Source organism: Galendromus occidentalis, unplaced genomic scaffold (genome assembly GCF_000255335.2).
Source record: "Galendromus occidentalis unplaced genomic scaffold, Mocc_1.1 scf7180000076295, whole genome shotgun sequence".
Classification (NCBI taxonomy): domain Eukaryota; kingdom Metazoa; phylum Arthropoda; class Arachnida; order Mesostigmata; family Phytoseiidae; genus Galendromus; species Galendromus occidentalis.
In genome coordinates, this window is record NW_003804284.1 from 50,054 (window position 1) to 77,549 (window position 27,496).

At 50.3% G+C, this 27,496-nt stretch overlaps 8 protein-coding genes across 8 annotated transcripts; 5 read left to right on the top strand and 3 right to left on the bottom strand.

The window, feature by feature from the left end:
* Nucleotides 1-498: 498 nt before the first annotated feature.
* On the top strand, nt 499-2,280 carry LOC100900012 (organic cation transporter protein-like). Its single transcript, XM_018641786.2, has one exon. It carries the CDS (start codon nt 499-501, stop codon nt 2,188-2,190), a length of 1,692 nt encoding a protein of 563 aa, XP_018497302.1. The 3' UTR covers nt 2,191-2,280.
* A 1,062-nt stretch (nt 2,281-3,342) lies between these two features.
* Nucleotides 3,343-6,556, bottom strand: ThrRS (threonine--tRNA ligase). Its single transcript, XM_003738669.1, has 5 exons — nt 6,385-6,556; nt 5,793-5,897; nt 4,483-5,649; nt 4,079-4,312; nt 3,343-3,925 (listed from the first exon to the last, which is right to left on the bottom strand). Exons 1-5 carry the CDS (start codon nt 6,439-6,441, stop codon nt 3,404-3,406), a joined length of 2,085 nt encoding a protein of 694 aa, XP_003738717.1. The 5' UTR covers nt 6,442-6,556; the 3' UTR covers nt 3,343-3,403.
* Nucleotides 6,557-7,014: 458 nt separating this feature from the next.
* Nucleotides 7,015-8,953, top strand: Vps16B (Vacuolar protein sorting 16B). The gene is made up of 2 exons (XM_003738688.2): nt 7,015-7,120; nt 7,613-8,953. Exon 2 carries the CDS (start codon nt 7,613-7,615, stop codon nt 8,894-8,896), a length of 1,284 nt encoding a protein of 427 aa, XP_003738736.1. The 5' UTR covers nt 7,015-7,120; the 3' UTR covers nt 8,897-8,953.
* Nucleotides 8,954-9,475: 522 nt separating this feature from the next.
* On the top strand, nt 9,476-11,083 carry Dhpr (dihydropteridine reductase). Its single transcript, XM_003738670.2, has 4 exons — nt 9,476-9,532; nt 9,924-10,007; nt 10,134-10,473; nt 10,572-11,083. The coding sequence occupies exons 1-4, from the start codon at nt 9,518-9,520 to the stop codon at nt 10,856-10,858; spliced, it is 726 nt and encodes a 241-aa protein (XP_003738718.1). The 5' UTR covers nt 9,476-9,517; the 3' UTR covers nt 10,859-11,083.
* A 127-nt stretch (nt 11,084-11,210) lies between these two features.
* Rpn8 (regulatory particle non-ATPase 8) lies at nt 11,211-13,736 on the bottom strand. The gene is made up of 5 exons (XM_003738671.1): nt 13,586-13,736; nt 12,522-12,696; nt 12,122-12,393; nt 11,663-12,019; nt 11,211-11,551 (listed from the first exon to the last, which is right to left on the bottom strand). Exons 1-5 carry the CDS (start codon nt 13,631-13,633, stop codon nt 11,348-11,350), a joined length of 1,056 nt encoding a protein of 351 aa, XP_003738719.1. The 5' UTR covers nt 13,634-13,736; the 3' UTR covers nt 11,211-11,347.
* A 647-nt stretch (nt 13,737-14,383) lies between these two features.
* On the top strand, nt 14,384-19,881 carry Cpsf160 (cleavage and polyadenylation specificity factor subunit 1). Its single transcript, XM_029113091.1, has 8 exons — nt 14,384-14,536; nt 14,641-14,880; nt 14,999-15,315; nt 15,417-16,662; nt 16,812-17,089; nt 17,215-19,202; nt 19,325-19,533; nt 19,643-19,881. The coding sequence occupies exons 1-8, from the start codon at nt 14,387-14,389 to the stop codon at nt 19,748-19,750; spliced, it is 4,536 nt and encodes a 1,511-aa protein (XP_028968924.1). The 5' UTR covers nt 14,384-14,386; the 3' UTR covers nt 19,751-19,881.
* A 118-nt stretch (nt 19,882-19,999) lies between these two features.
* LOC100897667 (uncharacterized) lies at nt 20,000-21,207 on the bottom strand. Its single transcript, XM_029113095.1, has 3 exons — nt 21,077-21,207; nt 20,702-20,918; nt 20,000-20,350 (listed from the first exon to the last, which is right to left on the bottom strand). The coding sequence occupies exons 1-3, from the start codon at nt 21,205-21,207 to the stop codon at nt 20,153-20,155; spliced, it is 546 nt and encodes a 181-aa protein (XP_028968928.1). The 3' UTR covers nt 20,000-20,152.
* A 2,028-nt stretch (nt 21,208-23,235) lies between these two features.
* Nucleotides 23,236-26,884, top strand: LOC100900436 (calpain-7). Its single transcript, XM_029113096.1, has 10 exons — nt 23,236-23,370; nt 23,492-23,738; nt 23,847-23,985; nt 24,069-24,250; nt 24,375-24,630; nt 24,713-24,953; nt 25,064-25,291; nt 25,374-25,821; nt 25,933-26,128; nt 26,251-26,884. The coding sequence occupies exons 1-10, from the start codon at nt 23,236-23,238 to the stop codon at nt 26,642-26,644; spliced, it is 2,466 nt and encodes an 821-aa protein (XP_028968929.1). The 3' UTR covers nt 26,645-26,884.
* The last annotated feature ends 612 nt before the right edge of the window (nt 26,885-27,496 follow it).

Genomic DNA, 27,496 nt, shown 5'->3' on the forward strand with positions numbered 1-27,496 from the left:
GAATGAGGGCCTACCGACCCTGACCCAGCTGGAGGAGATAGAGAAGCTCTCTGGTTGGCTTCCGGATGTGGGAGCAGATAATTTTAAGCCGGAGCGATCGAGGGGAATTACGCGGAAACACAATGTCGCCGGAGAAGCGAACAACCGAGAACCGAAGACCCGCGATGTGGGTTCCCGCATCCGACCTTGAACCAAACTCCTGGGCACCAAATCCCTTCCCTCAACTGTTTTGCTCTCCTTATATACGCAGACGAGCGCTTCGGCAGAAGTTGACGAGAGCGTGCGCCGCCACGGCCGTCAGTAGTGCGAAAGAAAGCTCTGCTACACTAGTTGGTAGGCTGGCCAAGTGTAGTGGAGGGGAGCTGCTGGCCAAAATCTCACGCTTCATGCGTGTACCGCAACATTAGACCTGTTGAAGCGACCGATTCGGAGGCCGAGTGAGTGGGTGACGGACGAACGTGACCGCAGGCTAACACCTGCCTCCAGCAGTGTGAAGCAATGGGGCGCTCCGACAACAAGAAGGAGCTCACCGGTGAAATCGCCGACCTGATCGGACGAGTCGGGCCTTGGCACTTCATACTATTAGCTGTGATCTTCGTCAACTCGGTTTTCAATGCGTACGGACAGCTCGCCATGGCATTTATGCTGCCCCCCGGTGTTTCCTATAACTGCAGCGGGAGTCAAGACCCTCAGTGGTGGAAGTTTGTCCACACGAACGGTGATGGATACTGCGAGAGAGTCAACGGGGGAATAGTCTCCGACTGCAATCAATGGGACTACGACCACTCGATCCATCGATCCACGATTCTCGAGCAGTGGAACTTGGTATGTCACAACGATTACCTGAAACCGTTCCCTCAAGCCTTGTCCATGGCGGGTCTGATAGTAGGGAACGTCGTTTTCAGCGCGTTCAGTGATCACTACGGTCGCAAGCCTGCAGTTTATTTGGGCATCTTGCTCTGTGCCGTCTCCGGAATCGCTGCTACCGCTACAAGCAATTTCGTCGTGTTCAATGTCGGTCGATTCCTCTCGTCGGTATCGAAAATCGGAATTCAAGCTTCGATCGTCATCTATCTCGAAGTCATCAAACCCTCGTATCGGTGGATGTTCTCGCTGCTGAACGGATTCGGTTTCCATCTCGGAATGCTAGCCGTAGCCCTGACCAGCTATTACGGTGATAGTTGGCGTTATCTACAAGGTCTCATAGGAGGTCCTGCGATCGCTGTCCTACCGTTCCTGTTTTTCGTATGGGAATCTCCGAGGTGGCTCCTCTCGCAGAAAAGACTCGACGAAGGCGTCGAAGTCATCGAGAAGATCTGTCGCTTCAACAAAATACCGAGAACGCAGGTCGACTTCCATTTGCCAGCGATTCGCAGAAAATACGAACAGCTGTCACCGCCGAAAGCCAACAGCCCCATGGATCTCCTGCGGAATAGACCCGGGTCTGGGAAACGAATGGCCCCGAACACACTCGTCATGTGGTACCTGTGCTTCACGCAGGGGATTCTTTTCTACTCGGCCACATTCGTCTCAACGTCGCTCGGAACCAGTCCTCACGTCTCGTTCTGCATTCCCATTGTCGGGGAATTGATCGCGATCACGCTGGTGGCGGTCGGCGTGAAGTTCATGCGACGGAAACTCATCGTGTACATCACTACGACTTTCGGGGCTCTCGGTTTTTATCTGATGGCTCTCACCGAACAACTTGTTTCTGCACCGAACCATTACTATCTGCAGATGGGCTCCATTATCATCATTCGTTCATCATCAGCTGCATTCACTCAAATATATCCGGTGTACAGCGCCGAACTGTATCCCACCCCCTTGAGAAATGTCGGAATCGGTTTCTGTGACCTGATGTACAGACTCGCTTCAACGGTCGATCCTTTCGGAAGGTACTACCTGCCGAAAATCCACAGTCATCTCCTGCCGCTATTATACGGATCGATGAGTCTCCTGGGAGCCGTATTGACCCTGGTCCTCCCGGAGACTTTGAATTTAGCTCTCGACGACGGAATCTTCAACCGTCTCTCAAGGAGGATGTCCGAGCTCGCTTCCCAAATACGCAGGGCTTCTATGGCGTTCAGGAGGTCATCGGCGGCGGCCACGACAGGAGGCTCCATGGATCGAAAGCGACCGAAGGAGGCGACAATAGAAGAGGTCTCTGAAGACGGTTCGACAAAGTTCTGAAGGGTCTGAGAATCCACCTCCCGCAGAATTCGGGGGAGCGCTCGATGAGATTGTCAATCTGCCATCCGCGGTTCGGTCAGCGGAATCAATGCCACTGTAAATAATCTATTTGCTGCTTTTGAACATCTAGATAAGGATTCCGCGTGTTCCTATTGTTGATTGATCGTTGATGTATTTAGCTCCTTTCTGCTGCCGAAGGATGTTTGTGTCGTGAGGTGATAGCGAATCATCAATGTAAATAAATACTTGAGTTCGACCCTCGTTCTCCATCGACTCGTCCATCCAATTGATGATCTAGTGGAGATTCTCGAGTTTCGAATTGGGGTCCACGATATTCTCGAAGCGTCGTCTCTTTTTTTAGGTCTTCATACTCCATGCTGGAAGATATTCATGACAGGTTTGAATCGATCGCTGCTCGGAAGCTCCGGCAGGCTCCCCCCGTTCTTCCCATGCAGAGGAGGGGAAAATCGCTTCTTTGCCCGTCGGCAAACGCTTGTTATGTGCCATGGAACTGGAGGATGCGGACCGAGACTACCACATCAGACACTTTGCATAAGAGCCGATTTCGATTCTTTTCCCTGGCATTGTTGCCCGTGAAATTTGCATACATCCTTTTTTGTTGCCTCCATTCTTCTCTACTTTGGAACAAGTGACAAAAGTGACGCTCAACTCTGAGTGAACCACACATCACGCCATGCGATCAATGTGCCCGACGGTTGCTCAACATCGACAACTCGTTCCTATTGTTCGTCGATACCGCCAACGCTATCGGACGGTAACTAGCACAGAAAACGGAAGAAAATCATCAGTTCCTGATCTCTCAATCGCGGTCGATTCTTGACTTCTATACTGTTTGCCTTCTGTGTCCTAGAGACTCGTTTCGATTATCACGTGCGCTGTCCAAGATTCTCTCCTCTGCCATTAAAAACCCATTCCCTCCCTGGTGTCGACCCCAATGCAAGTTGGCACAGGGAAACTTGTCAACGATTTCCCAGAGACCAGTCTTCTGGGACTGTCAACCTGGCTGATCGGTTTCCTACAACCAGTATTTCTGAGAGAGGACAATTGAGATTTTTCGCTCCTCAAGCGTAATGAAAGGCCTACTCTCCCCGAAAGGGGAATCGCACGTGAATCGAGTCCAGGGGGCACGAATTAGATTCTGAATCAGCAATCTTTATTAAATTAGAGAGAGTCATCGTCGGTTCCTAAGTTCTCAGAAGTCGTTCTCAGAATCCTTCGACTTTTCTTGCCTCAGTTTCGCGAAGCGTTGCGAGATATCTTTGATAGAAAACTCGCCGTGGACCTTGTTGTCCCGAGTTCTGACATTCGCGGTGCCCGCCGTCTTTTCCTTCTCGCCGACAACCAGGATGAAGTTGTATTGAGCCAGTTGCGCGTTGCGGATCTTCTTATTCAACGTATTGCCTTCCGTGAGATCGGCGTCGCATTTGAAGCCCGCGTCGAACAGCTGCGCTTTCACTTGGAGAGCATACTCGTCGAATTGAGGTCCGACGGGAACGACGACTGCTTGCCGGGGGTTGAGCCAGAACGGCCATTTCCCGCCGTAGTTTTCCGTGAGTATGGCGATCATTCGCTCGAGAGATCCGAGTATGGCTCTGTGAATCATTACAGGGTGTTTCTTGTCCCCGGTTTCGCTCACGTAATTCAAATTGAATCGGATGGGAAGCTGGAAATCCAACTGGATCGTTGCACACTGGAAGTTACGTCGGAGTGCGTCCTGGAAAAATCAATTCGAATCAATAATTCGACTCCATGATTTCCCCGAGCATCACGATATCCCATTATTAGCCGTGTTTCTAGAGACGATGCGCCAAACGAGCCAGAGTCGTGTCCGGTCACAGTGAAGAATTCGACAGGCGAAAATGATTACCTGGATGGTGATGTCGATCTTCGGTCCATAGAAAGCTCCATCGCCGGGATTAAGCGACCACTTCTGTCCGAATTTGTCCAGGGACTCGGCCAGTTGTTTCTCAGCCTGATTCCAGAGTTCCAGTTCACCGAGGTATCCCTCGGGCCTCGTCGACAGCTTCAATTCGAATGTGAAGCCGAAGACTTCGTACACGTTCCTCAAAAAGTCCAACGCTCCCTCAATCTCTTGGGAGATCTGGAATCGAAGAATTTAGATACGTCTTTCCAAAGCCTTCCCAGCTCAGGTGACATCGTTTAAATCCAAGTCACCGAATCTTCTCGATATTATCGATTCGAATGCAAGGATTTCTTCCTTCGAGAGCCACTCGGGACTTCTGCTCATGCGTAGGAGGAGCTGCCGCTCACCTGATCGACAGTGCAGAAAATATGAGCGTCGTCTTGCTGGAATCTGCGTACTCTCGTGAGGCCGGTCAAAGTACCACTGAGCTCGTTTCGGTGCAGAACTCCGAAATCAGCGAGTCTCAAGGGCAGTTCTCTCCAGGAACGGTTCCTGACATCGAACATGATACAGTGACCGGGACAATTCATCGGTTTCAAAGCGTACGTGTCTTTCTCGCAGTCGAACGAGAACATGTTCTCCTTGTAGTGCTGCCAATGGCCAGATGTTTCCCAGAGCTTCACGTTGTAGATATTCGGTGAAACCACTTCATTGAAACCGCGTTTCCTGTATTCGGTGCGGATGAATTCCACGAGGGTATTGTAGATGTGAGCGCCGTTCGGTAGGAAGAAACACGATCCTGGAGAAAGTTCGTGGAAGAAGAAAAGCTCCTGCTCTCGGCCGAGTTTTCGGTGGTCTCTCTTAGCAGCCTCCTCCTGGAAGTGCTGCCATTCTTTGAGGAGCTTCTTGTCCGGGAATGAAATACCGTAGATTCGCTGCAGAGCCTCGGCGTCGGCTTTGCCCTCCCAGTACGACGATGAGCTTTTCGTCAACTGGAACGCCTTGATCTTTCCGGTGTTACGGACATGGGGACCACGACACAAATCAATCAGCGAACCGCAACGGTACACTGTCGTAGAGGGTGTAGTTATTCTCTCGTTCAGGATCCGAACTTTGAAGGGATTGTAGGCAAACATCTCGAGAAGTTGAGCCTTGGTGAGCTCCAGTCGCTCGAACGGCTGCTTCTCTTTGATGAACTGATTCATTTGCTTCTCGATATGGGGGAAGTCGGACGGACCTACTCCCGGTCGTCCCTCCGGGAGAGCCATATCGTAGTAGAACCCGTTCTCGATTGGTGGTCCATAACACAAACACCCATGGTACGTATTTTCCATGGCTTCACCGAGCACGTGAGCCGTGGAGTGCCAGTAGACCTCTTTGCCTTCGGCATCGTCGAACTTGAGCAGCTTGAGATCGCAGTCAACTTCGAGCGGTCTGTCGAGATCCCAGAGGACACCATTGACTTTCGAGATCACGCAATTATCCGCCAGACCCTTGGAGATCCCACACGCGATTTCGTACGGTGTGGTACGCCATGACTGCGCTTCGACGATCTTGCCATCGGGTAAAGTGACCTGGATCGGAACGAAATTTCTGACTGGAGCGTCCAACACGACAGTCGACTCCTCGGAGCACTTGGAGTACATCCTCCTCCGCAATAGTTTCAATAAGTTTGTACGAATAGAAAAAAAACGAATATGCCTTCAGTGCCGCATACCTTGATGGCGCCAGGGGTTTTCGCTGCGAACTGAGCCTCACTCTCCGCCTTGAATTTCTCCCAGAGTTTCAATCTGGGTTCTATGTATTCTGGACTCCCCACGGCCTGAAAAGAAAGACACATTCTCTCAGAGGAGGATACTTCACCTGAATCGAACTATTTCACTGGACTACATGCACTAGGTCCAAAATTTCGTCAGGGCTCTGGAAATATATGGGGTTGCGACCACATAGAAGTATTGAATATTTTGTCAGGCTTCCCCATCAGCCAGGGAGGCAGATAAATTATTAAGGCTCACCACCCGTGGGAATAATTCATGTCAGACGCTAACGAATATCTGAGAGAATGAGGAACAGTCCGAGATTCCTCCAGAGAGGTCGGGTTCTCAGAACGGACGGAGCACACGGACAGGGGATCAGATCGGATGAGTTCGAGGGTGCTTAGCGAGTAAACGACTAAGAAGGGTCAAAACTGACCGGGAAACGAGCGACGTTTCTGTACTGCCGAACACGGAGCGCGTGGACCCGGAGGGAAGTCACTAGTCGTTTCGCTAGCGCGCCGGGGAGCGCCATCGAACAATGTGTTAACATGCCTTTTGCTCTGAGACAGTGCATTTTTTCTGCACCTCCGCGGCGATATCTCCCGACATCGGAATCAGATATTGAAGCGCTCAGAGTTCGAAACGTGGGTCAATCCTGGTGTGGTGATCACAGGCTCAGACACCGTCGAATAACACACGTCGTCAGTAATGCAGTTCTCGCGGCGACAAACGCGAATGAGACGGGAGCGAGCGAAGAAGACGACAGTGTTCAAAACACACTCTCGGGAGGGAACAATTTCGAACGCTATGGCGCCAAGTAATAAAGCTGATGGCGATCGCAGCTTACTCCCTTGCCTGCTGACGGCTGCACGCCGTCCATTTCCATGGGATCTGCGGACACCGCGGAGGTCCCAATTGGTGAACTCTCGGATTCGGTATTGATGTCTGTATATGCTCCGAGCACGGATCTCGAGACCTGAGAGCCTCGGAGCCAGTAGACGGAAGTTCCGCCGAGGGCTCAGATCGTAGCGAATCGGGCACCCAGCTGAGGATTGGAAGTACAGTATCCCTCGGAGAAGCTCCGGGTCCCCCAATGATCGCCGCGCACGGCACTCTGCTCTGGCGGAGAGAAATATGTGGCGAAGTGCCGAAGAGCAGTAGTAGAGCAGTCACAACAGACTTGTGTCGTCTGCTAGCTGAAACTTTTCAGATGTTTGTCAAAAGCGGCTCTCTGTTCAGCTCGTCAGAGTTAGTTGGATTCTCGCCGAGACGTTCGTCTCTGTAAGAGGTGGGTTCCGTGCTTGAATAGGTCGAAGGGGAATTCGAAGGCAGCTCCTGAAAGTTTGCGGTCGAGGTAGACTGTACGGTTACGTTTGCTCTCCTCTGTCTAAGAGACCAACGTATCACAACCTGTTACGTGCTACGGATTTTTCGGAATGTCCGTAGCTCCTCGCCTTGAGGAGAGACCATCCGGAGGCAGGGGGGCGAAAGTATATCGACCCAGATGCCCGAAGTCTCGATATCTAGATGAGGATCTGTAGAAATCCGGGAAAAATTGTGTTCTGCGCGAATCGACCGCAGATTTCATTTTCTGCTCGACCAGAAGCCGTGATCGAACCCATGATCTCTACCACAACCTGATTGTTGGTTGATGGCTGGATATGGTATCATCGACTGGGCTCAAATTCTTTGACTGACTGAATTGTCGAACGAGAAACCGTGGAAATAAGTTTCGTCGGCGTTCCGGGAGGAATCACGGCTCTAATCGAAACTACTTCAGATGTCGCGGACGTCGACGCCGACCGGCTCCCGATTGGACGAGGATTTCGGTGCTCCGAGTCCACTCTACAGATTCGGTGAAATTCAACACCAGCTCGATTCAATGGAAGGACAGGACGAGGACGACGCGTACTGGAACACTTCCGGTCAGGGCGGCTTCAATTTCGAAGAAGATGGACCCACCATGTATGTGAGCAGCAGACCGATACCAGAACGACCGAAAATTCTGCACTTCAAGCCTAAGCTCGAGAAAGAAGTCGCTCAATTCGCTTCGACGTCGAGCGGGAGGGGCAATACTCCGAAACAGACCGCTGAGGCGATTTTTCTGGGAAAGCCCTACAGCCTGGAGCAATTCCGCTCCCGTGAGCAGAAAGTGGAGCTTCTCGAAGCAGCATTGAGTATCGGCGACACATCCGCGATCCAGGTCGTCGTTCTTTTCCTCAGGAACACGCTGAAAGCGAGCCTTTTCCAACAGGAAATAATCCAACGCCCTCTCGCTCTGAAAGCGCTCGTCAGTTACCTCCGGGACTCCGGCGAGAACGCAGGAGTCATAGAGCAACTATCGCTCTCCGGTCGGAGCGATGAAGCCGCCCGCCACCGATATTCCGTGATAAGCCAAATCGAAGACAACAAAGCGAAGACCCGGGCTCTGGAAACATCGATCAACACTCATTTCTTGGGGTGTCGGGAGCAAGCGCTGTTGGCGGATGAACTCAAACTGTTGAAGCTGCAGGCCAAGATCCAGGAATGCGACGCTATTACGATAGAGCAGGTGAATGAAACTATCCTTGGATCCTCGCTCGTCGACACGGTTAGGTACTGTGCGAAATACCATGCAAAAGACCCCGAAACGCATTTCGCCTCGCCTGTTTACCTCAAACAAGAATTCAAACTATCGCCTGAGCAGTACAGTTACGCTTGCATCTCTGGATTTGCGGAAACGCAAAACTACGAAGCCATCGAGAGTTTCCTGGAATCGAAGAGTTGGCTAGGCAAGAAAAAACTGAGCTCTTCGATCGGTTTCGATAAAATCGTTGTGATTCTACACCAGCACAAGGCACCTGTAGACCTTTTGGAGAAGTATATAACTTACGTGGATGATGTTGAAGACCGGATGGAATTGGCGAAGAAAGTGGGCGCGATGACATCTCTGGTCAACTGCTTTGTACAAATAAGAAACAGAACGGAATTAGAAAATCTGCTGACGAAGCTGCCCCGTGAATCCACGGCCGCTCTCCTCGCGCAGTCAGCTCTCAACAATCCTGCAATCAAGTGGAAAAGTTGAGCCACCGCTCTCGTGAAGTCATGCACATCCGAGATCATATTTATGCGGAGTATTTATGCTTGTATGTGACTTCTATTTATCGTATGAATCTTAAATGACTGGAAAATAAAAGTAAGGAGGTAGGTGTACTCCGTTCAGCTCCAGTTGTAATCCCTTCGCCCCAAGCGTACCAGTGTGATGCCAGAGGGGTAGGAACCTCCCATAACTCGCCCTGTGACGAGCAACAGGAGAGGTCTCTGTAGGAAGTTCTCCTCGAAGTTGCCATGGCAACGCTTTCAGGAAGCTCCTGATGAAGTTCTTTAGGTGAGAGTCTCTCCCGACGGCCCTAGTACGGACTCGAGAACGGAGAGAATCTCAGGATTCATATCAGACGGGGATCATCATTAGCTAGAAACTATTTTGTACTCTGGATTTCACGTCCATAGATTCCCGTCGTGGCCGAGCGATGAATCCAGATTATTTTGATATAATCCGATAGCTGAGAAGGGGCGAAAATATTTGTGGAACTACTCGTTACAGTCGACTTTCCCTTTCCTTACGGCTGATATTCTCGAAAAGCATCAGGTTCCTTCCACAACAGGACTGCCGCCAGACCTGCAATCTTTCCCGAAGCGACGAAAAATGTCTCGAAAACAGGTATTCCAATAATGCTCACCTCCTCCAAACATCAGAGTCCCAGAGCGTAGCTTCTACCTGCAGCGTCCGCGCAGAGGGATGTGTGGATGGATAGGCATCAGAGTTCGACTCGGGAGAACGTGTGGAGTCCGAAGGACTTTTGGACAAAAGAGTGTCCAGGAAGGGATCGAAGGGCGCCTTAGCAACCCTCAGAGTCTGATCGGGAAGTAGGCGAACTGTTCTGATTCGCCTCTCGACCCCAAACCTCTTCGTGACGCTGCGAATCATCTCGTCTTGATCGCTCTCCCTTATCTAGAAGACTGTGCGAGTCAGTGTGTTTAATGAGATCAAGGGAGTTGATCTTGCTTCGTGTCCGCCCAAATACATAGAGAGGAATATTTTGAACTTCCAGGAAATGACTGGTCGGGTCGTGATCTACGGAGGGAAGGGAGCTCTTGGCTCGGTAGTAACCAGCGCTTTCAGAAGCAAGAACTTCGTAAGACTTCCATCCTTTCTACTCATCTCATCAACAATCGCCATCTCCATGACTGAGCCTTGAAGTCACGCTCTATCGAAGAGTATTGTGACTCCCATCGCTTAGAGCTGATCTAAAAATTTGCAGTGGGTATGTTCCATCGACGGGTCAGCAAATGAGGCCGCCTCGGAGAACATAGTCGTCGACTTCGCCAAGGATCTCGTTGGGCAGCATGAGGATATTTCCGAGCAATTGAAAACGAAACTTAACGGAGAGAAACTCGATGCTGTTCTGTGCGTCGCCGGAGGATGGGCTGGAGGCAATGCGAAGAGCGCGGATTTCATCAAAAACTGTGATCTCATGTTGAAACAAAGCACCTGGACTTCTGTCATCGCTGCATCCCTCTCCGCGAATTTCCTGAAGGAAGGCGGTCTTTGCGCGCTCACCGGCGCTCAGCCTTGTCTCACGGCCACCCCAGGAATGATTGGTGAGTGACAAGTTGACAGCCGAATCGAGAACCGAAATCAGCTACCTCTATTGCGGGGACGAAGGTCTCATACATTTTTATGTACCTAAATTCCCCAGGTTACGGTTTGGCCAAAGCCTCAGTGCACCATCTCGTGTCGTCCTTAGCGGCGTCGAAAGGAGGCTTGCCAGCGCGTGCGACCGTCCACGCCATACTCCCGATCACTCTAGATACCCCGATGAACAGAAAGTGGATGCCAAAAGCCGATACGACAACTTGGACTCCCCTGGAGTATGTGGCAGACGTGTTCTTGCGCTGGACGGACGACGTTTCCAAACGTCCCGTCAACGGATCTTTGGTTCAACTAGTGACCGAGAAAGGAATTACAACAGAAGTCGTTGCCTGATTGAGGTGATTGTTACCTCACAGCCGAGGCTACAGGAAGAAGACGGGCTCCGTATTTGACCTTGTCACAGTCTCTGAGAGCCGTGTGCTCGTGCATTGACGATGGCTTCACTTGTCCTATTCGAAGGAGGTAGCATTCAATTCTCAGCTTGAGACTCCTCGAGATTCGACCAGGGTTCCCGATCGAGAGAAATGTATGCAACCACGAATAAACGTGCTTCCCGTGATCCAGAATCGCTCGATATTGTTCTCCTCTCCTCGCGCGTGGTTCAGATATCATTAGGTCAATCTATCGAACGAAAGGAACACGGACATAGCTAAGCATAGAGTGAGAGAGATGAAGCCTCCCCTATATGTATGTACATCTTTTATATCATGGTCGACCATCTCATCCATAAATATCCATGAGGATATTGAGCGGTAGGGAGATATTTCAGAAATTCTCTATTCCCGCTTGTGCTCCTCATTGGAGAAATTCATTTTCGCAAATTCATTTCTTCTTGGACTTCGAATCTTCAGAGTCTTTAGACGTTTTGTCGTCCTTCTTAGCGTCCTTGGCATCCTTCGAATCCTTGTCTCCCTTGTCCTTCTCGTCGCGTTTCGGAGACGCAACTTTCTCGCTCTCCTTCTTCTCTGCGTCCCGATTCGTGATCTTATTGTTGATCAAATTGTGCAAAGCGATCACAGATCTCACCTGCATCCAATCACATCATTAATTATGGCTCTGAAGCTTTAGTAAGTAAATATAATTCAAATGAATACATCATGCCACTCGAAGCTTCGGAGAACAAGAAGGTCGACTCACCATTGAAGCAAGATAAACCACCAGCATTTGATCATTGGTTTTCACGTATAAACTTTTCACGAACTCCTGAGTGGACACGTCGGGAAGCAGATTGAAAATGTCTTGCAATTGGTAAATGATCGTGTGGTTGACAGGGAGTTGACCTTCGACAACGTGGTCGAGATATTTTCGGATGTCGTTCACTTGTGAATGAAGACCCTTCAGACTCATGAACTGGTTTGTGATCCTCTGGCTGAGTGTTCCAACTGTGGTGTCCTTGATGTCCCGCAGAAGGTGTTCCACACCGACCTCCTCGGCTTCCTCTGCGCCGATTTCGCTTGGAACGTGCTCGAAAGTTTTGCTCGTCGGAGTGCCATCCTAGAAAAGCAGGAAAATCATTAAATCCCCGAATGAGGTACGTTTTGCATATTCTCGTCCGCCAGATTTGTGCTGTGTTAAGAAAAAACTGTCCGCACTCACATCGTGCACTTCCTCAACCGAAATGTAAGCCTCGGTCGGCAAGCCCAGATCCTTGGGCTTCGCCCCGATGATAACGAGCACGGAGTTCGGGCAGTAGCGACGCACCAACTCGTTGATTGCGATGTCGTTTTGATGGAGTTTCGGACCGGTGTGATACCAACCGACGATGCGTTCTCTGGCGTTCACCTTCTTGAACATGGCGAACATGTTCTCCAGATAATCGTGGTCGAGAAACCACACAGATTTGTCACGGTCATCTTCATCGAAGGGGACTGCGAGACGATAGCGGAAATTAGGCCTGCTCGAGACACGGACCAGTTTCCGTCGTAGGACCGCTGGAATCTCGTTTAATTATTTGACTATTTCCCTACTTTCCAGGGAGAAAGTGACACAAACTCACCGGCGAAGCTGTTCGAGATGTCGAGGATTCCCTTGGATTTCAAGGATCCCAATAGAACACCGATGACTCGTTTCTGATTCCCAATCTTTCCCATGCGATTGAAGTGATCAACGACCGAGAGCAACACCAATGGATGCACGATCACCTTCGACACGGGCAGCTCATGTACAGCCGGCTGAAATGTTATTGTCGATTAGAATAAAGCGTCGTCATTGTAAAAGACCGGCATCGCGACTTCTCGGCTGGAGATCGCATTCATTTCTTCATCGGATCGAGAGCCGCGATTCCTGTCACACCTATCGCGCCTAGGATTCATTCTCCGAGCTGCCAGAGGCCAATCTCGAATCCGCATCCTTTGCGCTGTAGTGGAAGCTTTCCGAATCGCACTCCCATAACTTCCTTAGCGCTCCCAGTAGCCCGATAGAAGGAGAGATTCCCGGGGTTTCCCTCTCCTTTGGGAATCGTAGATCCAGATAAAGACACCTCAAGACGGTTCTCGCCGAATCGGCACCTCAAAGCGTCGGCACAGGTCAATCGGTCGAAGAGACTCCGGGCGAAATTCCATTCCGATGGGATGCCAAATGAGCGGAATGCCTTTCTGATTGAATACTCGAGCTCAGCCTGCGGATATCGTACCTGCCGCGGCTCAAATGAGGGGTCGCTCGCCTGTTAGGCCGGCTAGAGCCCATGTGGGATGCTCCTCTCTCAGTTCACACCCTGCTCCGGACCAGAATCTATGAATTGCTTTGCAAATGCGTTCAATGTATACAGAAGAGTACTGACACCTTGAAGTGAACGCTGACCACCTATTCCTGCTCCGTTATTCGAAGACTGTAGGTATCATCAATTCAATGAGCAATGATTGAGCTATGACCTAGAGAGCCGAATCGGGCACCTGCTCGACTTGCAGCTGTACCAGAATCTAGCTCCTTCAATATTGTTCCATTCTATCCGAGCGAATCAGCCGCTGTCAGTAATAGGCTCCAAAATCCGAGACAACTGAATTTCCGTGCTGACTACTTCATGTGCCATGGCGCAACGCGCTCGGTTCCATTCGAACTTACCTTGGGTATGTTCTCGGGGGCAGCCGAAGTTGTCTTGGCGGTCGCCATGTCGTAGAAAAGCTAGCTTGCAAAGATCCCTTCCAATCACACGATATATCCTATTTGAGATCTCCGGTACGATTCTGCCAGTCACAGTTTTCGACGGGAGTCAGTAGCAGGTCGGAGCAGACTGCGGCTCTGTCTGGACTTCTCAGACTGGATCCAAGATACATTATCAACGATAGAATAGCGCTCATAAAACTTCGGTGGATGTATCCGGCGATATTTGTGACTTTTTTTTCGCCTGGTGAGCCCTCGAGATTTGCTCGGATCGATCTGACGGCATGATCGCGGGAGCCACGATCTTTGTTTACGAGCACCCGGCACCACGATGTTTACGCGGAGCGCCAGACTCCTTACAGCGGAGTGCCCACGGAAGGGGATCCTCAACATTGTTATGTTCATTGTGGAATGATACGATTGAAACAGGGTAAATTTGACAATGCTTTCCATTCCCCCATCTCCATTCAGCTCTGGAGAGTGTTTGTCGAAACCATGAATTTTCTCCATCGATTCGAATCTGCAATCGGAATTTATATCCTCCTCCGGAATCCGAACGGAATTGAACTGTTCGACAAGAATGGTCGAACATCATGAGAATTTCTCCGGGTCTCGTCTCCGGGCGCGTGATCAGGCAAGGTGTGGAAGCTCCATGCCCCGTCGCGGAAAGTCGAGGAACATCCGGATCACGGTGGAAAAAATCAACTGCTCCGAGAGCTTCTGTTACCTTTTCGTAAGATCTTTCTTTTTGTTCTCCTTTAGATGGCGCATTACGATGTGAAGCTGTCAAGTGCTATGTTTGCCTATCACAGGCAGACACAGCCACCTTCGGTAGCAGAATTCGCTGTCTATTGTCACTTCTATAATTTAGCAGAGAGAAATCTCGTCGTTGCCGGGGGAACAGTCATCAAGGTGAGTTTGGGAAACTATCCGCACTATTCGCCCTAACCCTCGGCCAAGCTATTAATCTGTTTCATGAAAGAGCGAGACCCCTGCTAAGATCTCATCACTCCAAGGTGTACCGGTTGGTTTGCGATGGCCTCAACGAAACAGACGACAAGGCAAAACTGGAGCACCAACAGACCTTCAATTGCTTCGGGAACATTTCCGGAATGGAGAAGATCCGGCTGAACGCCAGCAGGGATTCCCTACTATTCGTGTTCAAAGAAACGAAAATCAGTCTCGTCGAGTACGACCCTGCAACTCATGAGCTGCAGACGCTCGCTATCCGGAGTCTCGAGAAAGAAGAATACAAGGTTTGCCCCGTCCCCACTGACCTCGTTCCCTTATCTACAGCCACACAGAGGGCGATTTTCTTCGATTCGGCGCGAAGGCCATCGATCGATTATCTAATTCAATTTTTTTGCTCCACAGGAGGGTTTCTATAATTTCGTTGGTAACACTCTCATCAAAGTTGATCCTTTGAATCGTTGTGCAGCCGTGCTAATCTACGGAAAACATCTGGCGATCATTCCTTTTGTGAAAAAAGATGCCACCGATCTCTCCGACCCGATTGCGTCTTCCAAAAGCACCCAAACAAACACATCGGGTTTCTTGGAGTACTACACAATCAGATTAATAGATTTGGACGAGGAGAAAGGTGTCAACAACATTCACGACATGACTTTCCTCAACGGGTACTACGAGCCGACGCTGCTGCTACTGTACGAGCCGATCCGGACCTGGACTGGGTACGTCTTGAGGAACCTCCTCCCTGAGCTACGGGAATGATTTTTATGCATAAAAGGCACCCCGCCTTCGCCATCGATTTTGACCAGCTATTTTCTTGCAGTCGAGTTGCCATCCGTCAGGATACTTGCTCTATAATGGCTCTCTCATTGAACGTTTACCAAAGAGTCCATCCCCCCGTCTGGTCGTTCAGCGGTCTTCCGTTCAACTCGTTCAAAGTGCTCCCCGTGCCCAAACCTATCGGAGGCGTCCTTATTCTCTCCGTGAACGCCCTGCTGTATTTGAATCAGTCAGTTCCAGCCTACGGTGTATCGCTCAACTGTTTCACCGAATGCAGCACGAGCTTTCCGCTGAAGGACCAAGCGGGACCCCCTCTGACCCTCGATTGCTGTCGCTGCGAATTCCTCTCCGAAACAAAAATTCTATTGAGCGTTGCCAACGGCGACCTATACGTTCTGAGCTTATTCACGGACGGGATGAGATCGATCAATCAGTTCGAGTTCAAGAAGATAGCGACGACAACTGTCGCCACTTGCATTTCCTTGTGCGAACCCGGTTATCTGTTCGTGGGCTCAAGGATAGGAAACTCGCTCCTCTTGCGCTACACAGAGATGGACAGAGTTGAAGTCGAACCAATCATCGAAGAGAACCATAAGGAAGAAGAAGAGGACGCGAAAGAGGAATCGGAATCTAAAGAAGAGCCAGACGAGAAAGAGGAAGAGATAGAGGAAGAGGACGATGTCCCGGGCGTGGACAAAGAAGTTCCAGAAGAGACCGAGAGCCAAACTGAGGAGCCCAAAGCCAAGAGACTCAAAGCCGATCAAGAAGAGGAGGTTCCACAGCCCGAAGTCGGAGCGGCACCAGAGGAGGAGATCGCCGATGCCGCCGCCGCTACCGCGCAAGATTCCGACGTGCCGCCGACCGATCCCGACAATATCGATGAATGGGCGGCGTCGAATGTCAATCTGATCAAGGATCTTCACGAGCTCCGTGTATATAATCAAAACTGCGAAGCCGACTGTCTCGGCACAACCTGCTATAAGCTCGAAGTCACCGACCGCTTACAGACTCTAGGACCTGTCACGAAGGTGGCCATGGGCGAGCCAGCATTCCAGAGTGAGCTCTCTATGAAAACGGACACAGAGGTTGAAATTTTTGCTGCCTGTGGTCATGAACGCAGCGGAGCCCTTTGCGTCCTACAACGCACGGTGCGACCCCAAGTCATAACGACATTCGAACTGCCGGGCTGCACGGATCTGTGGACCGTGAGGAGCAGCTCCACAAGATCACCGGACGTCGATGAAGATTCCCACCAGTTCCTGATACTTTCCCGACCCGACTCAACTATGGTAATTTGAGCTTTTCTGCTCGCTTTCCACTCTTTTACCGACATGAAATCCGGCGTCCCTCCCGCTTCGCTATTTCATATAGGTACCAATCGGGAAGATCCACGCCGCGCCTTCTAAGAAGTATCCTATCGCTTCTTTTTTTTCCACAGATTTTGCAAACAGGACAAGAGATCAATGAGTTGGATCACAGCGGCTTCTGCACACAGTCCCCGACGATTTTCGCCGGGAATCTAGCCGACGGACGGTACATTATCCAGGTTTGCCCGAATAGCGTACGGCTCCTGGAGGGTGTCAAGCAGCTTCAACAAGTTCCAATTGATGTCGGAAGCCCTCTGGTGTCCGCATCGATTGCTGATCTCCACGTTCTTGTTATGTCTCAGGACGGACTTGTGATACAATTGACTTTGAGGGGCGACGACACAACAGGGTGAGTACGGGCGAAATCGGAGGCATAAGCAATCACCGATGTTTCGAGTTTCTTTCCGGAATCCGTCTTGAATTCTCGAGGGTGCCCGATCTCTTAGATGCTCACGCTCTATGCGTTCCTTGCAGGTACAAGCTTTCTGTCCTGAAACCTCAATTTCCCGGAGCGAAGTCAAAAATTACAGCGCTGTGCATTTATAAAGACGTTTCCGGGCTCTTCGTCACGAAAATCCAGAAGCCCGAAGACATTGCGAAACCGAAAACAGAAGCAAAAACCAAAGTCAAAACCGAAGTTGCGAAGAAAGTCTTGCGTAGCGCAGATTTCGACGACGAGGACGAGCTCCTATACGGCAGCTCCGTGGACATCAAGGATCTTGTCGCAGGGGGTTTGAATGCTGCAAACATAGTTCCGACAACTCAAACGAAAGATACAGCCGAGGAGGAAGATTATGAAGAAAACGTGCGGAAAATCGCTCCCGTGGAGCCGACGTTCTGGGTTTTCCTCGCGAGGGAGAACGGAGCGCTCGAGATCTATTCGTTCCCAGATTACAAATTACGGTACTTTGTGAAGAATTTCCCTCTTTGTAACAAGATCCTGCAGAACGCCGCCGCGACCGGGCAAACGACGTCCGCTTCGACGAGCGAGGCTCAACTGCCAAAGGTCATGGAGATCTTCGTTTGTGCACTCGGTATGCACCAGTCACGACCGCTCCTGTTCGCGAGAGTGGACTCGGAACTCCATATATACGAGGCGTATCCCTTCGTCAACCAGAAAGAAGGTCACTTGAAGTTGCAGTTCAGGAGGCTCCAACACGCGGTCACCATGGAGCCAAGACGCGTGTACAAACAGAAAGAAGGCGATCCCACGCTTAGTTTACGGTGGATTCGAGCCTTCCAGGACGTCTGTGGTTACAATGGCGTTTTCGTTTGCGGTAGACGTCCGCATTGGATTTTCCTGACGGCACGGGGAGAATTGAGAGCTCATCCGATGCTCAATGACGGGCGAATATACTCATTCGCGACATTCCATAACGTCAACTGTGAGAAAGGCTTCCTGTTCTTCAACAAATATGGTGAACTGAGAATCTGCGCCTTGCCGAGCTATCTCAACTATGACGCGCCGTGGCCCATGCGTAAGATTCCGATATATGAGACCCCGCACTCAGTGAATTATCATGTGGACTCCAGAACGTATTGCGTCGCCACGTCGAAGGAGGAAACCGCAACATGTGTGCCCAAGCTGGCCAACGAAGACAAAGAGTTCGAGCCGATCGAACGAGAGAGCAGCCGATTCATTCCACCCACGGTGGATAAATTCGCGCTCGAACTGTGGTCACCTGTTTCTTGGGAAGCTATTCCCAACACGCGGATGCCCATGGAGGACTGGGAGAAGATCACCTGCGTTAAGAACGTGATGATAGCCTCGGAGGGCACCACTAGCGGAGAGAAAGGCCTGATAGCCGTCGGCACGATCCATAATTTCGGTGAAGACATCACTGCCAAAGGAAGGATTTTGCTCATAGACATTATCGAAGTAGTACCCGAACCAGGACAGCCTCTCACCCGGAGCAAAGTCAAAACCATCCTCTCGAAACCTCAGAACGCCCCCGTCACTGCCCTGTGCTCCGTCAAAGGACACCTCATGGCAGCTGTTGGTCAGAAACTATTCCTCTTCCAGTTGAAGGATAACGACCTCGTGGGGATGGCTTTCCTGGATACACAAATCTACATACTTAGCGCGATCTCTATCAAAAGCTTCATCTTGATCGGAGATGTTCACAAGAGTATAACGCTCCTCCGATACCAGGAGGAATCGAAGACCCTCGCTGTTGTGTCCAAGGACACGAAACCCGTTCAGATTTATTCAATAGAATACTTGGTCGACAACTCCCAGATGGCTTTCCTCGCTACCGACGCTCAGTGCAACATCCTGGTGTATATGTATCAGCCCGAGAACAGAGAAACATTCGGTGGTCAACGCTTGATACGGCGAGGAGACTTCAATATCGGGTCGCGGATCAACACCATGTTCCGAATCCGATGCAGACTGGCCGAGGTTCCGCGAAGCGAACGAAGGCTGCTCAGCGATTTGGAAGCTCGGCATGTGACCCTTTACGGTAGGTGGAAAAGAGGGAGCTCATTATCAAGATGACAATAATCGAAGCTCCACCTTCTATTTCAAATTAGTTTCGTCAACGCGTGACGTCATATCCGATGGAATAATTTCGGTATTTTATAGCTTCCCTCGACGGCGCCTTCGGCTATCTGCTCCCGATCTCGGAAAAAACCTACAGACGTTTGTTGATGCTTCAAAACGTCCTGAACTCATATTGCCAGCACGTGGGAGGTCTCAACCCAAAGGCTTTCCGCATCATGCAAACTGATGTCAGAGCCTTGAGTAATCCACAGAAGAATATTGTGGATGGCGATCTCATCAACGTCTTCATGGTAGGTCTTGAGAAACTCTTCATCATTGAATAGAGCCCCACGGAGGCGGAAGGGGGTTTCCCATCGAGAGTATCGTTCGGAGATTGATTCCGGATACTATTTTCTGCAGGACCTCAACTTCAACGAGAAGGCAGAAGTGGCAAGGAAGATCGGGACGACTGTTCATCAAATCCAACTAGACCTTGCAGAAATTGAGGGTCTCACTTATCATTTCTGATTCGAACGGGAATGGTCGAAATCTATTGATGGACAAGTGTATAAACTCTTTAGAGGAGCTTCCGGGCAAGATGACCGGAATCCACTAATGTGTACTTTGTAATATGGAACTCTAGACATTTGAAGAATCCACCGGGGAGCCACCGGAGACTTTTCGCTTCGAGTACTTCTTTCCATCTCCGTGTCGAACTGCCGTGTCGATTGTGCTGCCGTCTCTGTTTCCAATGAAGAAGTCTCGAATTCCAAAAATCACGATCTATTCGCGAGCATCTTTTATTGGGTATGATGATTCATCGAGAGGAGTACAGCATGAGGACTGAACAAGACTTTGTACAAGGTCAAACTACCGAGTTGAAAGATTATGATCGATATAAGCACATGATCACGGTAGATTATCATTCGACTAGTACTCGAACACGAGTCGTTTCTGATAGAAGGAAATCACCATCTGCGGGTATCTGACGTTGCACTCTGAAGCCTTGACGAAATCGGCCTCCTCAGCGCCTTTCCATTGAATCAGGAACATCATCTCTCCAGAAGCATTCGTTACGCCAAGAATCTGCTCTGGTTCAAGGCCCCGGTCGAATCCTTTCGGTTGAGGCTGAAAATTTCCGAAAATCTTAGTTTCTCCCGCTAGAAACATGCTGTATGACGACATGAATATTCCTCTACCATATTCAGAATTGCCGAAAAATATTAGATGTGTCAAGGCCGCATGCTAAGTATGCCGAAATGAGGGGGAACGGTTTTCCTCGGAACAAGCGGTTAAGACAAAGGAGAAAAGTTCGACTCGCGCCTTCGCCGAGCCGCAGGTGACCAACATTCTCGGAAGCATCGCACGGAACTCCTGTGCAAACGATGTCGTCTAAACACGACGACCGATCGGAAAATCAGAACTCAGCAATAAATCTATGAAGTATTGTCGATGCGTGAAAATCACGCATCATGCCACCTTGGAGACTTGTTGGTGAGCAACTGATTTCCGAGTCCAGTCCGCTGGCGGGGGCACCGACGGTACGGCGGTCTTCTTCAGTCGGGCGTGATTTCCTACGGACACATAGTCGGCGTCGCGAAAATGGTAAGCGCACAGCCGAAAGTTGTTGTGAAGATGCTCCGGCGAGTGGTAAGCCAACTCTGGTCGGTTCACGTAATCGATCCACTTACGACAACTGAGAAGTATAGTTGAGATTTTGTTTTTCCCGCAGAATAATACCCGCGAAATTCTCCTTACATCTGATTCGAGTCGAGAGGGGCTTATCGAAATTCGATAGACTCGCAACAAAAGGGGAACAAGGAAGGAATAATCGTGACTAGCTACTCGCTTTACCGTTCAGGATCAGTGGGTATTCGGAAAAACGACGTTTCACCGTTTGTTCCGTAGCGAACTTTACACCAAGGGGCTGTACAACATCTACCTAGCTTGTTACGCTCGCGTTCCTCGCAGTCCTCATCTCCCATCGTTCCTCCTGAGCAAGAGCTTATCGATCGCAGACAGACTTTTTGGGATCAATCTCCGAGATTATTGGATCGCAGAAGATTGCGAATGAATGTCGAGAGCAACGAGGAGGGTTTGGAGCTGTTAATCGGTTATCTCTGTTTGTTAGATTTCTTGTTCACCTTCTTGTCTTCCGAACTCATATTGATCGAAATTCTGGCTTCGCTTCCGATGCCTGCAACAAAGAAGAAATGTTCTCGTCACACACTGATTACTCGCGAGACCCCTCGGAATTTTCTACGACCTAAAAGCAGCCAGAGGAGAGCTCCGCTCGCAGCTGAGTATCGTCAGAGCGGGGTCGATAACTGCCGTTTTTCATCTACGATTTACTTCAAGGGGGGAAGTTGTCTACGAAACCCCCTCGATGTAAAATACGAAGACGAACATGAGCTCCCCCGGGGCGTCGGCAGAGCCGCAAAGACCCAGATCCCCAGGGGGGCTGGCGGAGCTCATCAACGCTTTGCTCCGAACATATGCTGCGACTCGATCATTCAAAGATCACATATCACCAATCCGGAGCACGTGACTGCAATTCATCATTCATTCGAAGCGGTTCGACCATCACTAGAGCACTCGAAGACTCGATTGAAAATCTAACTCGTCGGAAGTCAGCTCCGGAGACTGCGGTCCACACTCCGAAGCAATCGAAGTCATTTCCTTACCTCCGACGAGGTGGTTTTCAGCTACCTGCCAGAATTGGATCTCAGAGCCGGCTACGGAAAATAACTCAGAACTAATAGCAATCGATGAGAACTCGATTGGAAACAGAAATCGATGCGGGAGTGAGGTTCTGCGAATACATCGAGGAGTGAGAATGCTGCTTTGGACTCCGAACTCAATAGAGCGAGAGACGCGCTGAAGTACTGAGAAGCGCCACCTGGCTGAGCTCCGAAGAATCTCTCACTCGACTCGAGGGTGTCACGTTGCCACCGGAGGAAAACGGATCCAATCCGGGGGCGGCGCGAAGAAAAAATTCGTTATTTCTTTTTCCGGTAATTCTGTCAGAGTCTCGACTCTCGACCGGCGAACGAGCGGAGGAAGACAGAAGTCTGCCAGAATTCTAGGAGTGGGAGCAAATCGAGACTTACCAAGATCTCCGAGGCTCGAATAATTCCCCGGCGCGGCGAAGAACGACGTTGACACTGAATTATCGTTGGCTTCGAGGAATTAAGACACGGGACCCGTTCTCACAGGGCCGGAATCGACCGAAACCAGACACAATGAGTTAGCGGTGTGTGTATACGAATAACGTTGTGGTGGGCGCCATTTTCTAAGCCACACCATCCCTCCGAAACTCTCTCTCCCCTCGCCAGCAATGATCATTGCATGGCGGTGGGAGAGCGACCGTTCCAACCGGAGTAGGCAGCCTGAAATATTGAGAACGATCTGTTTGCGATAATATTGATTCTTTTTGTGCGACAATTTATCGAATCGGTGAGTTTTCGGGCTTGACCATCAAATACGGTCGTCGTCATCTGGATCTGGAGTGTCGAGCCCAGATTAGGAGCTGGGAGAATCAAGTCTCCTGACGTTCGAAATCCTAGCAAAGTATAACTGAGTTGACAGACTTTGACATCCTCGTTCGCGGATGAGTCATTGCCCAACGCCGAACCGACTTATGCATTGACTCGGTGAAGTTCTTCTGGACATTCCCCCGCAGTTCCTGCTGGAAAGGCAGGCGAATGTCATTTTCCAAACCAATCGTCCTATCGTCTGCTTGGGGTTTCACTGTCCATTGATTCATGCGTTCGACTATTCTGTCAGTCTTGTCGAATGAATCCCTGAGCTTGCAGCCAGGTTGCTCCCGTGGATGGAGCCCACGTAAAACTATTTCTCGAGGTCCCCGCGTGATTCAACCCGGAATCGAGTCCGGCTGTAGTCTTGCTCAGCGAGCTCGAAACTGACGTCAGCTGTTGGGGAGACCGTTTTCCAATGGAGTAAGGAATGAGACGATTTTTCTCGGTTCATAAAGCAGATTCGTCAAACACACCATGTCTGACGATCCAGACAATGACGAGAAGGAAAGACAGAGAGCTGAGCTGACGAAGAACGCCGCAGAGCTGGCAGAACTCGCGGTCGAGTACGACCAGAGAGGAGAGTTCGCACCGGCTATTCTCTACTACAGGGTAAGTTCACGGGAGGAGTCCACGGGGGATGCTCTGATACTACGACCTTGAATAGTGACTTGCCGAATCCCTCACTGCGATGCTCTTCTTTACCGCATCTAATGTCCAGCTTCTTCCGTAGGATGCGGGGAAGATTTTGCTGCGAGCGTGTCAAAATTCTGGGGGACAGACGAACGTGTTAAAAAAAGTTAAGGATTACCTCGATCGAGCGGATGCACTCGAAGCACAGGTAGCAGAGCAGAAGAGCCAGGAGAACAGACCGCAACAGGTTCCTGAAGCTATGGACCTGAACATGGCCCGATTTCTGCTGACGCAGGCCCTGGAGCTCGACAACAAGGACGAGATAGATGAAGCGCTCGTTCTTTACGGTGAGGATGGCCGAGCCATCAGTATCTCGAAAGATTTCCCTCTATTCCATTCCATCATGTCTTCAGAGCATACGATCAAGCTGAAACATTATTCTCTGCATCGAGCAGGAGAGGCAATCGAGCTGTGTCTCCTGGCGAAATCAATCACCCCCGATAAAGATCTACAAGAGAAGTTGTTCCGTGTGGCATCACGAGCTCTCGAACGGGCGGAAACTTTAAAGGAAAAGAAGAAAATCATCGAATCAGAGTACGCGCACTCAACAGTTATTGATCACCGATCGATTTTCTTCGCGCACCAGAACTCGATTTTCGAATTCATCTCTGTTTCAGGACGGCGCCCTCCGCTCCGGCCGCCGTTGATGTGGAAGTGCCTCCAATCTATCCATCATTGCCAAGTTTGGCGCAGAGACCCCATCGAGAAGTCACAGACGGGGACAAGTATACTGAATGGGAGCTCGACGTCCTCGCCCGAACATCGATAATAAATTTCAGAGAATACGGACCTTTCCTGGGTACGCCGTTTCCCCTGTCCAATAGAATCCGTTTCGAAGGATTGAAAAAAACTTCTCGAGACAGCCCCCAATTACACCTTCCCGGAACCAAGGATGGATTCGAACGTATCTTTCTTTTCCGAAGGTTCCGACACTAACGTGAAGTTCGGTATGGCCTCTGCCTTCGAGGACAAGGATGGAGTGCTTCTGCTATCTCCGAAACAACGCTCGATGTTCAAAGAGTGGGTTCGACCCAGTGGCTTGGTCGAGGATCCTGTACTGATCGACGAGATCGACCCGATGTGCATCAAACAGACCTGCGTATCGGATTGTTCTTTCGTATCTTCGATCACTGTGTGTGCTCTGTACGAGAAGCAATTCCAAAAGAGACTGGTCACTGAGTGAGTGGGATCTCCGTCATTCATCAATACGACTCTGATGTCCTGCAGGAGATAATGGATTCTCAACGACTTCTGCTTCCAGCATCATTTATCCTAAGAATCGATTCGGGAAACCTGTATATAACCCGTGTGGCAAGTACGTTGTGAAGCTGCACTTCAACGGAGTCCCTCGGAAAGTGACTCTCGACGACAGACTACCACTAGGGAAACGGAACGAGCTCTTGTGCAGCTATAGTCAGAACAAAAACGAGTTCTGGGTCTCATTGTTAGAGAAGGCTTATCTCAAAGTCATGGGCGGGTACGACTTCCCCGGGTCGAATTCGGTGAGCTCGATGAGAACCCTGCCATTGAATCATGGAGCGGAGAATCGAGAAATAACTTGACGAGTTTCCTGCGTAGATTCCCCTGAGAAACAAGGAGCTCATCATTTCAGGGTGTCGATCTCCATGCGCTGACTGGGTGGATTCCTGATCGGGAACCAATCCGCCTCAGCGAGCCCACTTTCGATCAAGAGAAGCTATTCAACAAAATCATCGATCGTCACACCAAGGGCGATGTTCTCATGACTCTCGCGACAGGAAAAATGAGCCCCGAGCGGGAAGAGGAAACCGGGCTCGCTAATTGTCATGCCTACGCGGTGCTCAACGTCGTACAAGTTGATGTGAGCGACGAATCGAAAGCATGCAGAGATATGCGGATATCATAGTCGAGATAGGCGGAAATCAGTCCCTCGATTGTTCTAGGGCCGACGCTTGTTCCTATTGAAAAATCCCTGGAGCCATATGCGATGGAAGGGCAAGTATTCGGATCGGGATCTCGTGTCGTGGACGAAAGAGCTTCGGATAAAGCTCAAGTACGACCCCAAGAACGCTCAGCAATTCGACAATGGGGTCTTCTGGATAGACTACGACTCAATCCTCAGGGCATTCGACGTGTTCTACCTTAGCTGGAGACCTGGGATGTTCCAATTCACGTCGTGTACGCACGATATGTGGAATGGCGGTGTTGGACCAGCGAAGGCGCTTTTCAACATTGGCGAGAATCCGCAGTATGCGCTGAACGTCAGTCAAGCTGGGGGCGCGGTGTGGGTGCTCTTGACGAGGCACATCACTGATATCGAGGACTTCGCTGACAACAAGGAGTACATCGCCTTGATCGTCTACAAAGGCGGGAAGAAAGTGTACCTGCCCTGTAAGTTCGATCCTCCGCCAGACACGAGCGATAGTCTCTCTCGGGATGGTTTTTCTTCTTCCGGGAAGCATCTCCACCCAGTGCTAAGAGACAGGATTCCGTTTTTTGCAGACGATCCGCCGCCTTACATCGACGGTGACAGGGTCAACAGCCCGCATTATCTCGTGAAGATTCTGCTCAAACCAGATTCGGAAACCAATTATACTCTAGTTGTGTCTCAGTACAATAAGAGTACAACTATTTATTACACGATTCGTGCGTATTCAACGGTGCCCTTCACATTGAGGAAGATTGAAAACCCCTATCGGTGAGTTCGATGCACGGGAGGAGCACTCTCCGATGGAGGGACCACCGCAACGAGATCATTCATTTTGCAGAACTGTTTACAGAAGAACAACACAGGAATAACTCAAGAGGTTTCTCTCGCAGATTCACGAAAGAGGACAAGAGAGGATCGTGGACTCCAACAACTGCAGGAGGGTGTCCCAACCATCCTCTGACCTACGGCAAGAACCCCGTCTACCGCTTCGACATGCAGAGTCCACACGACCGGAACCACCTACTTATAACGCTCAAAGGCCCAAAACAATACACGATCGGTTTCGAAGTCGTTCCGTTTGCTCTCGATAGAGTTCCGTTGCACACGTTCCCGCGGCACAGCTCAGGCAGTTATCGGAGCGGGTTCACCGTACTTGAGTTGACGGACGTTCCGGCGGGCAAATACAATTTGATACCTTCGACTTTCTTACCAGGTCAGGAGGGTCCCTTCTTCATTTCTGTTTCGAGCGACCACAAGATCGATTTGTGCAGAGTACAATCTTAGTCAGGGGCAAACATAACGAGAGCACTATTCAATATTTAAAATATGACCGTCCAAATGTTGAGTGGAATTCCTAGGATTATGGAAGATCAGGAAGAGTCGACAAGGAATAATTCCGTATAAAGGGTGTTCCGGAACACCCTTTTTTGTTCATTCCGCGACTCTCTGAGATTCTTCCCCGCGTTGTACAAACGTGATGTGATGAATATATACATCGTCTGTTGGCGCTTCGTTTTGCAGTAGGTCGTGAATAAAAGTTGATTTCTGCGTTGTGACAATCGGTACAGTGGTCAATAAACCGAGACAAGCCAATACATCGACAGGTCGATCAAAGATCTTGACTTCAGGAATAGAATGCACGTAGTCGTCGGGAAGCTTCGGCGCCTCTTGTGAGGCCAAACGACTTTGTTGTTTCCCGTTCGCGTGTAGACTGGCAAGCTATTCGTCAACCGACGGTTGTTCCGGTAGAAATCTCGCTATTGTGAGACTCGCCACAGCACGAAGAATATTGCGAAAGCGGCAATGATGTACCTCAACTATCGGTACTGATATTGTACCGAAATCGATCCTAGATCAGACGTAAGCTGCTCTCACGTCCGAGCGGAAACGTTTCACGAGGAAAACTTTCGGAAGTATCGCGAACTTTTCGATATTCATAGCCTCGACGTCGGCCACGTTCATGAGGCCGCGCCGACCGGCTCATCGTGCTAGAACAGACGTTCAGGAGAGCTTCCGAGTATTTCACTTTTTTTATTGCTCTTGGAATACGTTCTCCTTCTCGTGCGCCGCCCGTCGTTGTTGCAGTCGTCGTCGACGTCCTCCTGCTTCTTCCCTCGTAGAGGTAGCAGCGGCCGC

What these genes read in the sequence shown, in the direction of transcription:
- ThrRS (XM_003738669.1), bottom strand. Translation starts at nt 6,441, where the DNA reads ATGTCGGGAGATATCGCCGCGGAGGTGCAGAAAAAATGCACTGTCTCA. An exon ending in GCACTGTCTCAGAGCAAAAG is followed by an intron (nt 5,898 to 6,384) that starts GCATGTTAACAC and finishes CTTTCTTTTCAG; the next exon opens with GCCGTGGGGAGTCCAGAATA. An exon ending in AGATCGACATCACCATCCAG is followed by an intron (nt 3,926 to 4,078) that starts GTAATCATTTTC and finishes TGATTTTTCCAG; the next exon opens with GACGCACTCCGACGTAACTT.
- LOC100900436 (XM_029113096.1), top strand. Translation starts at nt 23,236, where the DNA reads ATGTCTGACGATCCAGACAATGACGAGAAGGAAAGACAGAGAGCTGAG. An exon ending in ACTTCCCCGGGTCGAATTCG is followed by an intron (nt 24,954 to 25,063) that starts GTGAGCTCGATG and finishes TCATCATTTCAG; the next exon opens with GGTGTCGATCTCCATGCGCT. An exon ending in TCAACGTCGTACAAGTTGAT is followed by an intron (nt 25,292 to 25,373) that starts GTGAGCGACGAA and finishes CGATTGTTCTAG; the next exon opens with GGCCGACGCTTGTTCCTATT.
- Dhpr (XM_003738670.2), top strand. An exon ending in CTTTCAGAAGCAAGAACTTC is followed by an intron (nt 10,008 to 10,133) that starts GTAAGACTTCCA and finishes AAAAATTTGCAG; the next exon opens with TGGGTATGTTCCATCGACGG. An exon ending in GGCCACCCCAGGAATGATTG is followed by an intron (nt 10,474 to 10,571) that starts GTGAGTGACAAG and finishes TAAATTCCCCAG; the next exon opens with GTTACGGTTTGGCCAAAGCC.
- LOC100900012 (XM_018641786.2), top strand. Translation starts at nt 499, where the DNA reads ATGGGGCGCTCCGACAACAAGAAGGAGCTCACCGGTGAAATCGCCGAC.
- LOC100897667 (XM_029113095.1), bottom strand. Translation starts at nt 21,207, where the DNA reads ATGGGAGATGAGGACTGCGAGGAACGCGAGCGTAACAAGCTAGGTAGA. An exon ending in ATACCCACTGATCCTGAACG is followed by an intron (nt 20,919 to 21,076) that starts GTAAAGCGAGTA and finishes TATACTTCTCAG; the next exon opens with TTGTCGTAAGTGGATCGATT. An exon ending in CTCACCAACAAGTCTCCAAG is followed by an intron (nt 20,351 to 20,701) that starts GTGGCATGATGC and finishes GGAAATTTTCAG; the next exon opens with CCTCAACCGAAAGGATTCGA.
- Vps16B (XM_003738688.2), top strand. Translation starts at nt 7,613, where the DNA reads ATGTCGCGGACGTCGACGCCGACCGGCTCCCGATTGGACGAGGATTTC.
- Rpn8 (XM_003738671.1), bottom strand. Translation starts at nt 13,633, where the DNA reads ATGGCGACCGCCAAGACAACTTCGGCTGCCCCCGAGAACATACCCAAG. An exon ending in CATCTCGAACAGCTTCGCCG is followed by an intron (nt 12,394 to 12,521) that starts GTGAGTTTGTGT and finishes ATCGTCTCGCAG; the next exon opens with TCCCCTTCGATGAAGATGAC. An exon ending in CGGTTGAGGAAGTGCACGAT is followed by an intron (nt 12,020 to 12,121) that starts GTGAGTGCGGAC and finishes CTGCTTTTCTAG; the next exon opens with GATGGCACTCCGACGAGCAA.
- Cpsf160 (XM_029113091.1), top strand. Translation starts at nt 14,387, where the DNA reads ATGGCGCATTACGATGTGAAGCTGTCAAGTGCTATGTTTGCCTATCAC. An exon ending in CCGATCCGGACCTGGACTGG is followed by an intron (nt 15,316 to 15,416) that starts GTACGTCTTGAG and finishes ATTTTCTTGCAG; the next exon opens with TCGAGTTGCCATCCGTCAGG. An exon ending in CCCGACCCGACTCAACTATG is followed by an intron (nt 16,663 to 16,811) that starts GTAATTTGAGCT and finishes TTTTTTCCACAG; the next exon opens with ATTTTGCAAACAGGACAAGA.